The sequence below is a fragment of the Gymnoscopelus braueri genome (genome assembly GCF_963280865.1).
Source record: "Gymnoscopelus braueri genome assembly, chromosome: 6".
NCBI classification, from domain to species: Eukaryota; Metazoa; Chordata; class Actinopteri; order Myctophiformes; family Myctophidae; genus Gymnoscopelus; species Gymnoscopelus braueri.
In genome coordinates, this window is record NC_137607.1 from 57,846,491 (window position 1) to 57,860,171 (window position 13,681).

The 13,681-nt window shown below is 41.0% G+C and overlaps 1 protein-coding gene across 13 annotated transcripts in view; it reads left to right on the plus strand.

Moving 5' to 3' along the window:
* The window catches only part of szt2 (SZT2 subunit of KICSTOR complex), a 232,658-nt gene that overhangs the window by 117,668 nt on the left and 101,309 nt on the right, over nucleotides 1–13,681 (plus strand). For all 13 annotated transcript variants that reach the window (XM_080430954.1, XM_080430966.1, XM_080430959.1 and 10 more), the window contains exons 46-48: nucleotides 1,610–1,724; nucleotides 3,291–3,378; nucleotides 5,629–5,747. In XM_080430954.1, coding sequence (XP_080287080.1) covers nucleotides 1,610–1,724; nucleotides 3,291–3,378; nucleotides 5,629–5,747 — 322 coding nt within the window. The remainder of the gene's footprint in view (nucleotides 1–1,609; nucleotides 1,725–3,290; nucleotides 3,379–5,628; nucleotides 5,748–13,681) is intronic.

A 13,681-nucleotide genomic window follows, 5' to 3' on the forward strand; every position in this document is an offset into this window, starting at 1 on the left:
AAACTCTGGCAGTCAATGTGTTAAAAGACATAGGGGGGTCTCGGAGAATCGAAGAAAAAACTATTGTGCTGCCGCGATAATCCATTCCATAGTTATGGGCAGTTGAATGGGGCTTGTTTTTGCCAAAAAGCAACAGAAAGCAGAGATAATTATTATTATTTTTATAAATCCTATAATACAAAAACCAAACCAGCTCCATTTTGTTGTGATCACGTGATCTTTGGCTGTGCTCTTCATCATCATCATCATCATCATGATTCACAGTCTGTGGAACAGTGGCCTCTAGTGTAAACCACTGAAAACACCAAATGACGAGTGACTCGTCAATGGCGGTGTGAGACCAAATGACGAGTGACTCGTCAGACGTAGGCCAAATGCAGTCAATGAGTTAATGATTTAAATGATTTTCTCTGGCCAGCAAGCTGCAGCAGTAGGCTACAAGGCGATGGTGGCAGCCATCTCAGTTTGACGTTTGTCTTCCTGTAAATGTGCAGAATCAAATAGCATGATTGCTAGACATTTCATGGGGTCTTTAAATCACAATGACACTTTGGTAGAGGTTTGGCTTGTGTAGTCACTTTGGTAGAGGTTTGGCTTGTGTAGTTTCCTTGCCATGATGTAACTTAATATATTGGCGATACAGTATGTCTTGCTCCGTTGCTCCATTGATTAGAAATTGATATCCCAATATAATAGTCCCCTAATTGACTTCCATTGCACGGTGAAACTGCTCCCAAAGTCACTTTTTGTATCACATAAACAAATGCAAAGATTCTGCCAGTATCTAACATCACAAAGCCCAGAATGGCATTTACATTTTTTTTTTACCGTTGATTTATTGTCCGCATATTCAGTCTTATCTTCACCAATATTTGGAGTTACAGTACATCATTAGAAGGTAACTGCACAACCACATAAACCCTACTGTATATGGAGTCCCTCAGGTCTCTATACTAGTGTCTCTTCAGTTTTTGTTTGTTATTGTGGGGAAAGATTTTGCTTGAAAATAGCCGATCGACAAACTCGCAACTCGCAACGTTTGCGGCACGTTGTGAGGTTGTAGTTTGGCTATGTTCATCAAAATATTTCTCCACAATACGGTTGCTGGGGTTTAAAGGAGTAGTTAGCCCATTTTTTCCCCCTATCAATTACACACCCCATGAAGCCTTGAATTCATAGAGATTTTTTTTGTTTTTGTCGCATTCCAAGGCAACAATTTGATGACCGGCGATCAACTTAGGCTTAGGAATGCGACAAAAACTAAAAATAATCGACATGAATTTAACACATTGACTGCCAGAATTATTTCAGATTTTTTGCAGTTTATTGCCAGGGGTTTTTACATTGAAAAAAAAAAAGTGCTCAGGAGCCGAGATACAGAATCTTTAAGTTTTAAGTTAACAAGGAAGTGGATAGGAGTCTAAATCTTCGAAAAATCATATCTAACTCGATCTTGGCAATCAAGTGATGGATTCTAAAAACGAGTTAACTCGATCTAGGCAATCAATGTGTTAAGGCTTAACGGCGTGTGTGGGTGAACTACTCCTTTAAGTGGTTAAAGCTACAGGGAGTGTTGTGAATGACTGTGGACTCCTGTTGTCTCCTCCAGGCTTTGTGAAACATCTCAAACCGGGAAGTCCTCCGAGGTTGATGGAAACCTGCACACATCTCACTCTGTTGGACTGGCCAGGAGTCAGGAGCCCTTCTTTTCAGAGGACCTCACGGTACTGAAAGATGACCATATTGTCTCTGTTCAGGTGGAAACCTCATACGTGACGTGCCCAAAACTTACATTTCAGGATTCAAATTAATAAAAAATAGCAAAAGTAGCAGATTGGGAAGCTCAGCTTGTGGATCTGCAACTTCTGATACTTTGGTGTGACACTGTAGTATGATCAAGTAGGGTGTTCATTTATGTAAAAACACACAAAGAGTTAGAATATGGAGATATTTTCATATTCTCCATTCACTACACTGGCTTCCCGTCTCCTTTAGGATCGAGTACAAGGTCTCCCTCCTTACCCATCAGTGCATCCACAGCAATGCCCCCTCCTATCTAAAGGAACTCCTCAAACCCCCGACCTCCTATTATTATTATAGGAGGTTTCTGCCCGACAGCAACATTATACAGTGGTTACTAGAAAAAACACATAAGAAATTAAATTTAGGACTTACTGTAAGTACTACATAATTTCCTAGAAAATATATTGAGGACACACACATACAGTATGCTGCGGTGCTTTGTACAATCCCTTGCTCGTTTGGTGGACAGTTAAATTGTCTAAAACTGTAGTCTACCTTTAAATGTAATTAAAGGACCACTTCAAACTATCTTCATATAAATGGTCCTAATGCTCATTATGATATGGTACCATTTTTGTCTACTCGGTCTGTCTCAGAGGAGGGCTGTGAACAGTTTAATTTTGAATTTGCTTAACATAAATCGTGTCTTCTGGGGGTTCCTGGCACAAACTATTTTCAAATGGGGGGGGGGTCCGCGGCCAAATACATATCAGTTTGGCGGTCCGCGGCATGAAAACGTTTGAGAACTACTGGTTTACAGAACGTTATCGTACATCAGTGTGGATGCCCATGTAGTAATCGTTACAGTTGTCGTTATCGTGCTCAGTGTGAATGGCGCTTAACCCATTGAATCCGTGTCATTTTAGATTTGAGCTACATATATAGCACATCGGTTCTCAAAGTCCAGCAAAAGTAGTTAAAATAGCATCACAATCATTTTAATTGCTTAAACCATGATTTTATACGTTTTGTATAAAAATAGCAGATATACAAGCGGCACAAAGGTGACGCACTAAGGTGCGTCACTTTGTGCGGCGTTGTGAACTTGTAGATATACTATTTTTGAAAGCTCTTGAAAATGTGTACAAATATTTGAATTTTCTATTTTTAAAGCAACATATTTTTAACTGAAATGTTTGCTTCTGCAGGGGTCCCTGGAACAAAATATTTTGAGATGGGGGTCTGTGGTCAAACACATATCATTTTGGGGGTCCTTGACATGAAAAAAACCACTGGCATAAAAACATACTTTTTTCAGAACACTGTTAGGATTCAGAAGCCTCAGGTCTTACTGGGTTAACCCATTAAGACCGGGAACGCATCTGTGTCATTTTAGATTTCTTGAAAAATCGTGAACATTTGTAACTCAAATCTTTGCTTCGATCTGGGGGTACCTGGAACAAAATATTTTGAGATGGGGGTCCACGGCCTCAGGTCTTAATGGCATAATGGGTTAATTAATGGTGGTTATGGTTTTGTGTGGTCAGGGCTCCAGGTCTTCTCTGGAAGGTTCCAGGCCTGTTGGACAGGTGGACAAACACATCCTGCTGCTGGTGCATGGAGTTGGAAACGCTGGTAAGATTGTAGCTTAATTGTATGACACATGATGGAGACAATAACTTTCTATTAACTCTGTGTGTTAATGTGCAGGTCCAGCTGGTATATTAACTGTGTGTGTGTGTGTGTGTGTGTGTGTGTGTGTGCGTGTGAGTGTTAATATATTAACTGTGTGTTAATCGGTGATGGGCATAGTATATACTAATATTCAAAAGTACAAATTACGAAGTGCATTACATTTTTAATATCAATGCATTGCTGTATTGAAATCTACAACATTTAAAGAAAAAACGTGCTTGTAAATTGGGTATTTTCACTGTATTTGAAATATGGCGTAAGTGGTTAATTAAAGTTTGGGTCCCAACTTAAATTTCCTAGAAATGTAGTGGAGTCACAAATACCATATTTCTATTTAAAGTTTAGCGGAGTGAAAGTCCGTCAGCTTGCAAAGAAAACAAATACTCCAAAAATGTACGTTAAGTTACAGTACTCAAGTGAATGTACTCAGTTACTGTCCACCCACTGGTGTTAATGTGTTAACCCATTAAAACCCGGAAAGCATCTGTGTCATTTTAGATTTGAGCTATACAGTATGTCCAAATTCTTGAAAATCGGCACACAACCTTTATTTTTTTTAATATATTCTTCAATTATGCTGGGAAAACGTATTTTAAAAGATCATAGTGTTCACTATTAAACCATGTAATGAGCCAACCTCCCACGTTTTTTTTTAGATGTAATTTTTTTTGGACAACTGACAGAGTCTGACAGAGTTGACAAATGTTTTTTTCATTCCACAACGCAGTCGTAGTGAGTTGACAATTTATTTTTCAAAGTTGCTTAGGTTCTATTAACTCATTGGCCGCCATTATCGCATTAACGCGATCTAATAAATAGCGCGCTTGGCCGCCAGGATCGCATTAATGCGATCTAACGTCTTTATTGATCTTTATGCTCTGATCACGCTATTCTGTTATGAATCAGGCTAAGTTTCGGGTTCCACTTACTTCAACCACCACTGCATCCGGTTCCATGACTTGGGTTCCGTTTTCGGTTTTACATTTTTCCCCCCAGTCATTTTCGACCATAATAGGGAAACAAACGGTTTTTCACACGCTATGAAAAGCGATCGGAGACCTCCCCTCCTATAATCTATGGTCTGGGTGACGAACAGTCATCCCCGTTGTGTATCACAAAGTAATTTTCGCCGATAACAGAATCTGAGACATTTCACTTCCGGTTCATGTGTTTCACTGTGTGAGTGGGTCTGGGAGGGGGCGAGTGTGATCGAGAGGCGATCAAGCTTGGTATGTGCTGCTCTCTGGTGGTGGAACGATCAAAACGATTCAAGTGTCAAGGTAGACTTTCTAGATGTGAATTAAATAACAAAATAACGAAACAAAAAAACACGAAAATCGCTGGCAAGGGCTGCTATGAACGAGGTTTTAACTCTGGCAGTCAATGAGTTAATGCTAATAGATGTTTTTTATTTTATTTTATTTTATTTAGTTTTGATTTAGAAGGAGTGACGGAGTTGACATGTTATGGTTGGGACACAGATAGTAATATTATTTAGTGCATTTACCAGAGCTTTCGCAACCTTCCCGCCCTTTTTAAATCGGGAAGTGAGACAGGGGACCTTAGAATATAGCTAAAAACTGTTTATGCCTGATTAAATTATGTTTTTGTAGAAATAGACAGAGTTGACAACGATCTTCGACAACTTTAAAGGGCAAAAACTTTTACAAAAACACATTACAAAAAAAGTTGATATTAACAGTACATTCTTACACCTACTGTATGCTATCAATACACATGGTTAGTTTTTTTTAATGCTTTTAACAACAACATAAGTTGTGAATCCTTGTCTTAGACAAGGTTGTTTTCTGGCAGAGTGCAAGTTTAGATGTAAAAAAAAGAAAAGAAAACCAGACCAAAACCTTGTATACATCTTATGTCATTTATATATAAAGAACAGGGAAAACTGTTGCGCCCTTCTTTGTCCTTTGGTCCGCACTGTGAGCTTGTACATCTGCTAAATCTTAATCAAGTGTTTGAAAAATGTTTGAATAATTTTGACTTTTTAACACAAATCTTCTCTTTTGGGGGGGTCACTGGCCCAAAACATTTTCAGATGGGAGTCTGAGGTCAAATACATTTCAATTTGGGGGTCCTTGGCACAAAATAGTTTGAGAACCACTGGTTTAGAAGGCATGTGCAGAATCGGCCTCTGGTGTTAGTGTGTTAACTGAGTGTGTTAATGTGCAGGTCCAGAGATCACAGATGAGCTGGTCAAGGTGTTGCGTAAGCGTCTGGATGAGACCACCCTGGACATCATCACTGTCATGCTGGTCAGGAACTGTAAGCTGACCCCTGCTGACGTTGAGGTAACCACAGCAATACAGTTGTATTTTCTTTTTTTTAGCTATGCAAACTAGAGCTTGGTTTTTAAACACTTTTAACACTCGCATGACAACATTTGGACGACCTACCACACAAACGGACTTGTGACCAAATTTACAGTTTTTTTCCTGTGATTTTATTGGCTACTGTCAATTAACAGTGTCGCTGTGAGGCAGAATTACCGTATAATATATCCATAGGTTATGTTTGTGACAGCTAGTAGGCGAAACACGTCACCGATTATCCTTGGATAATTATTTGTTCGACATCACACATAATGCAAAATGGTCCATTTGGTTACATCTCGAGTTAAAAATGGATAAATTAACACTGAGGATTTTAGTGCAGCATGCGCCTAGGTGTCGACAGGAGAGACGGACAGAGATATGAGGGTCATCAGTCATTTGGTTATAATTTATCGTACACAGTTCAAAATGTGTGTGCAGTGTGGCGTGCACTGAGGTGAGAGAGAGGCGAACAGAGATATGGATGAAGTTAACAAAGTTCAGAGAAGCCAATGGACCCTTCGCTAAGCCCCACCCACTCCACTCTGTGACTGGTGGTGCGAGTTAGTCACACCCAGGCCTGGCAAGCTCTGCTTCTCACCCATTGACTTGCATGTTAAATGACGGCTTTCCCCTTAAAAATAATCGATCATATCAGCAGCAAGAGCTTCAAAATCTCTTCTAAATCTAGTCAACAAGGCCTGCAGTAGCCTATGCACTGGAAAAATGTGCATGACATTATTTCAATAAACTAAAAACACGGGAAATGTTAGAGAGAGTAATAGCCATGGATACACAACGGTCGACTGTCTCGACCTGGTGTTTGCACTTTCTCCATTTACGGCCCGTATATCTACAGAAACGTTCATATTTCAAATATAAAGTGCTTATCCCATGGCCACGGATGTTACATTTATGTACGGGCTCTCCGAAATACCCGTATTATGCATATTGTTCAATAAAAAGCATTTTAATCTGATCGGTGGCCATTTTATCCATATACTTTCAACTGCGCGACCCTATTTGTTGGTAGGTGTATTGCACTCTGATACATTATAACTCTATAAAACTATAAAAATGGCCACCGATCGGATTAAAATGCTTTTTATTGAACAATACAGAATATACGGGTACTTCAGTCCCGTGCATAATTATAACATCCGTGGCCATAGGGTAAGAGCTTTCATGTACCGCAGGGTAAGACTACAGTAGCAGTTAATAAATTGACGAACAAATGAATGAATAAACTTTAACGTGCGGAATCCGAAACAGGCAGCGCTGTGATTCTGAATTTTGTTACGATTACGGCGATTGGTATTATTGACACCACCTGGGCGAGACGGCGAGTGAGTCGTGTAACTTTCCCGACGTTAAGCTGTGTTTGTGTTCAACAACACAGCCATGCAGCCTTGCAGTTTAAGCGCAGATTTCAGCTTGGGAAAAGAACCCTCCAACGGGTCTGGGTACGTGGAATCTGTTGCTGGTTCATAGTCACCATTGCGTTATCGTGGTATTGCTATTCTTGCTATTATGTTGCAAATGATTGTGTGTGTGCGGGCGAAATAACATTGACAGCTATGACAGGTGACGAAAGGTACAGCCTGTAGGGGGAGGTAGAGAGTAACATATTATAATACCAGCCTGTAGGGGGAGGTAGAGAGTAATATATTATAATACCAGCCTGTAGGGGGAGGTAGAGAGTCACATATTATAATACCAGCCTGTAGGGGGAGGTAGAGAGTAACATATTATTATACCAGCCTGTAGGGGGAGGTAGAGAGTAACATATTATATTACCAGCCTGTAGGGGGAGGTAGAGAGTAACATAGTATAATACCAGTCTGTAGGGGGAGGTAGAGAGTAACATATTATAATACCAGCCTGTAGAGGGAGGTAGAGAGTAACATATTATAATACCAGCCTGTAGGGGGAGGTAGAGAGTAACATATTATAATACCAGCCTGTAGGGGGAGGTAGAGAGTAACATATTATAATACCAGCCTGTAGGGGGAGGTAGATAGTAACATATTATAGTACCAGCCTGTAGGGGGAGGTAGAGAGTCACATATTATAATACCTTCTGAGAGCTTCCTGAGTAAAGATAATTGACTTCATTTTCTTCTGTAATATAATTCAAATATTGAAACTTTCATATATTCTAGATCCATTGTGCAAGTGAAATATCAAACTTTTTTTTTAAATCTTGATGATGATTATGGCATACAGCTGAGAGCTCATGTATAAGACCACTCAAAACAAATGTATAATACAGAAATGATAACCATCTGAAAAGTATGTTAATTTATGCACTCAGTACTTGGTCTGGGCTACTTTTGAACACATTACTTCATCAATGTGGCGTGGCATGGAGGTGATCAGCCTGTGGCACTGCTGAGGTGTTATGGAAGCCCAGGTTTGCTTTGATAGCAGCCTTTTAAAAAGGCTGTTATATTAAAAATATTGAAGCTCATTTTTATGGTTGGGTCTGAAAACACGGTGGACCAACAGCAGATGACATGGCACCCATGACTCCTCATTAGTGTGTTATTATTTATGTATTTATTTATTCTAGATAAAATGTATTTTTTCCCTGGATTACTTGGGTCATGACACAACTCCCCATCTATATAGGAAAATCTATACAGACGCAAATTGGCATGGCCTACTGTATGTAGGCCATGCCAATTTGCGTCTGTATAGATTTTCCGCCATTTAGAATATTCTTCAAAACACACTTTTTGCTCCTCCTACAGATTTTGTCATGATCTAAAAAAAATCGGTGCACATGATCTCTGGACCCATGTGATACATCACGAACGAAACGTCCAATCAAACCCAAATTGTAATCACATATCAAGGGTTGTGTACTCAATGAATCGCCAAAAGCGTTTCCACTTTGATCCATAGGGGGCGCCACAAATGCACAAAATGAAACCGTTTGATACAAAAAACATAATTTTGGGGGGATCAATCCTCTCAAATGAAATACAAGGATTGATGTGACAATGTAATTGGTCTGTACAATTTGTGGGAGGGGACTATTTATTTAGTAGGATGGACCTATTTCTTAAAATCAAAACGCCATGTATCACGAACGCAGGATACGATCAGCTCCGAATTTGAATCACATGTCGCACGGCCTCCGACGGTATTCCTCCCAGCGGATTCCTCGTGTCCCGGCGGCCGCAACCCGCGACTGGCGTCGATGCAACCACACTTGCGATTTCCCAAAATTGTAAATATTCTAGGCAACATTTCTGTCTACTCACTAGGGGGTTGTAGACAATTCAGAAACCTGCCTACCAGTGACATCATCGATGGGGATTCCAAGCTAATAGAGCCCTTAAATGGTGTCATCTTATAATAAACATTATTGAAGACCAATTATTATGTATATCAAGACAGCTTGAAAATGGGTGAAGTGGTCCTTTAAGTATGTGTAAACGTACTTGGAAACTAGATGTTAACGAAATACCCATAAACAATGCATACTTAAAAGTTTACTAGTAACGTCATTTGGAAATAATGGTGTGCCAGGAAAGAACATGGTACTTTGGCATTTGTATTACATGCAACTATACTGATTCTCAACATAGGGTCTGGGGACCACCAGGGGTTCCAAATAGACCCTTATGGGGTCTACAGTATAACTCTGAGAGTGTACAAATGGAACCAAATGGACCCTTCTGATCCCATGGTCTGGGGACCAGCAAGGGGATCCGAATGGACCCTCACAGGTCTGTAACTAAGTTAAATTAACATGGAGACCTTTGCGGTGTAGATAAGGGTCCCAAATATATATATGAAACAAAACAAAAAAGTTCCAACAGACTTACTTACCCGTAAGGATCCATTTGCACTGCTGGTGGGCCCTGGCCCCAGATTCTGATAAAGTGTCATAAACTATGTACTGTCACCTGATATTGCCTGAAATATGGCAAAGCAGTCATATCTATACCTGCACGTTTGCCGAGTCGGAAGTAGGTCGGACCAGCGATTGTCCAAAACCAGAAATGTATGTGTATTATGCCCATATACTGCATATAGAGGTCTGTCTGTCTGTGTCCCTAATGTCATCAATATGTCGTCATCATAAGCTGGCCTCAGAGTAATATGATACTGGGTACTGCACTGAGTACAAACAGCTACAACAGGTGAAATGGGTACGTTGGCTGTTGCATAACCTGAGAGGCTTCCATTGCAAACGGGCATTGTTCCCAACGGGCATCACCCCAGTACCATAAAATAAGGCAATATCCTTCCCGCAGCTGAGCCCGGTTTGAATCCAACCAGAGGTGTTTTACTGCATGTCATCCCTACACCCCTTGCCCTGCTTTTCCTGTCCCTCGGTTCTCTGAAATAAATCTTCAACATAAATAACAAAAAAACATGACTGAGCAGCATAAAAAAACACTCATTTTCATCTCCCACTCACAGTTGTTTACAAACATATTCTTTTTTTCTTTTCCCTGAAGTCCTCTCCTATAACTGCCCGTTCCTTTACCCAAAGGCTTTACTCAACTGGCTCTTCTTCCTTTCGTGTATCAACAGATGCCCTCGTCTCTAGACCTACGTCGAAGAGGCCGGTCATTATATGTTTGGCAGTCTGCTCAGGCTCGCTGCACTCGCATGCTGCACTGTTTGCCAAGCCCCACTTCTTAATGGATGATTTGATGCGGGCGACCCCAGTGTGTGGGAAGTCCAGCAGGGTCCATTGCCGGCGTGGCAGGTCTTCACCTTTGACATCGCTGGGTCCCAGCTGTAGCAATGGGGCCCAACCGTCTCCCACTCCTGCCAGCCATGCGTTAATAGACCGGTCCTCAGGGATAGGGTGGCGTCATCCCTTGTGCCACCCTGTTGTAGAGGTGGCAGGATTTGAGTCTGCGTTGAGGCGCCACTGTCGTCGTGGTGTCACGTAGGATGTGCCAGTCATGTTTCTGGGCTTTTTCTCCTCTTGTTGCTGCCGTTATTCATGGCTGCCAGTTCCCACCTGATGTTGTGTGGGAGTCCCGACGGCTCCAGACCATACAAAATAACTTTTAGCTTACATAACGTCTGCAGACTAGGACTTAAATCTAAGATTAACCCTACATTGGGTATGTATTTGTATCCTCCAAAAATGATGATGCAGTCTCCCACCATGCAACAGCACATCCCAAACCTCCAACACGGGCTCCCCCCCTTGGGCTCAATCTTCCTCCAGGAGAAGGTCTCTGGATTAAATTTCCACATATCGTCGAAGGTCTGGTTCCAGCTATGGCCACCAAATATGTACAGCTCTCCATTGTAGGCAAAGGCTGAATGATCCTCACGTCCCTCTGGAAGAAAGACCGGAGCGTGCACGTTCAGCCACCAGTCGTTGGTTTCCGTGTCAAACACTCTGATCGTGTTGTAGTAGTGCTGGTCCTGGTCCCCATGGCCGCCAAACACAAACATCTTTGTCCCAATGAAGGTGGCAGAGTGACAAAATGAAGCCGGCATGGGAGTGGCATCAATTAAAGTCCAGACCATTGTGGCGGTGTCTAATTTGTGGATGTCATTGGTGTATCTAGTCTGCTTATTGAAGCCTCCATAGATATACATGACCTTGTGCAAGACACAGGCCGAGTGTTTGTACCTCGCCTCCGGAAGGGTCCCTGAGACCGTGGGCATGAACCATCTGTGCGTGTCGACGTCAAACACGTGGAGCACGTTGCAGTTGTCCCCCGTGATCGTAAGCCTGTTGCGGTCCTCCGTTATTGTGAAATTGACTATTCCTCCCCAGATGTAGATGACATATTCTATCAGCACAGCTGTGTGGCCCAGGCACATGGAGGGAACCTCGAGGGGGTCGTCTCCTCTTCCGGTCGTCACCGGGGGCAACTTGTTCCAGGTTAAGGACAGTGTGTTGAAGACGTGCACGTCGATCTGTTCCCTTTCGTTCACGTGGTCGTAGCCTCCAAAGGAATACACCTTGTGCCTCACTGCCACCGCAGCATGGCGGGCTCTTTTAGGTCCTCCTTTGGGGTTGACCGTCCAGCGTAGCATGTCAAGAAAACAATGTAGCAAAAGTCAAGCTCTGTAGAGAATGACTTCCATTGTGTCCACACTGCCACTTATATTGCTAGAGTGGCACAAACACCACACGAAGCCTGGCCAAGCCGTGAAGTCGACGGGTTGGTTTGGCCAATCAGGGCAGCTGGTTCCTGTTGATCACCTTAATATGGCAAATCATCCTAGCAGCCCGTCTATGCCAGTGATTTCTCAATCATTTTCCATTTTAAAGCATCCCAGTTACATTAGAAACGTACAATTTCTATATCTGGGACCTGAGACTGGCACTCTAATACCCTGTTAACCCATTTAGATCTGAGGCCGATTCTAAAAACGCCTTTTAAATCCTGACCTAGGGTTTCTGAAAAACTTCAAATATTTATTAAAGAATTACAACAAATATATGTTGCTATATACTGTACATAGCAACACGAACCCCAAAAGGGGTTCCCGTCTTGAAAGGTACAATTACAAAATGGGTTAATTTAACCATGCACAAATTTAACCAAATGGACCCGCAGTGGTGTAAAGTAACTAAGTACATTTACTCAAGTACTTTTTTCAGATATGAATTATGATATTATGAAACATGCATTAACCACTTCAGCCCTATTTTATACATCTACATAAATCTACAAGCTCACAATGCATCGCAAGCTTGTAGATCGGCTATTTTCAAACATTTTAGTACTTTTACTTTTGCTACTGTGGGGTCCACAGTGGTGGAAAAAGTACTCAAATTCTTTACTGAAGTAAAAGTACCAATACTGCAATATAAAAATACTCTGTTACAAGTAAAAGTCCAGAATTCAAAACTTACTTGAATAAAAGTACAAAAGTGTTGGCATCAAAATGTACCAAAAGTAAAAGTACAAAAAAAAATGTAATAGCAGATCTACAAGCTCACAATGCGTCGCGATGTGTAAGGGCACATTTTTGTTCCATTGTATTACTGATGAATGGACCACAATGGAAACAAGCCCCCTGGGGCTTTTTGTGTTATCCTTTTAGCATAACCATTTCTTCAAAAAACTGTTAGGATTTGGAAGACATTTGTCGAATGCCCAGAAGCAAAGATTTGAGTTTATAGACATTTAATACAAGAGCCATATTGTTGTTGTTATGTTATATAATTGAAAATGCCAATAAATATTGTTTAAGAAAAAAAAAATATGATCGCTTTAAAAACATATATATATTCAAAGACCCACGATTTTCCACGATTCTTCCAAAAAATAGCAGATCTACAAGCTCGTAGCGCGGCACTCGGTGCCATGCTACGAGCTTGTATATCTGCTATTTTTTTTAAATAGCCCAGAGAAATCTTTAAATGACGCACAGATGCGTTAAATCAATAGCTCAATTATTCCAAACATTTGCCTCGACAATGAATAATAAACTTCTACAAGCTTCTACGTCGCCATGCGTTGTAAGCTTGTAGGTCGGCTATTTTCACTATTTGAGTACGGCACCATTGTACAACGTATAAGTATAATGAAGTGGTTAATCACACTAAGCAATTTAGTCGACTTAATCTATTAGAATGTTATCTTTTTTTCCCCCAATATATATTTTATTTCAGAAAAGTAGGTAGTGAAAGTGGCAAGTATTTAAAATGCAATATAACTTGTACAATTGGGGTGGTTGTATTTTGTCTCCCTGCTCTTCTATTGAGACATTTAGATCTTGTCAAAGGTCATGTCTCACCTAGACACAAGATCTGACATATTTTTTTTCCTGATGGTCAAGATTCAATTTATCACCTGAGCAAGCAGGCAGGCTCTATTAGCTCTATGGTAAAACATGCAGCACTTGCGCAGGAGAGGGTAGAAGAGGAAAGTTACAACATCCAGGTCAAGATCAAACATATATATTTTTCC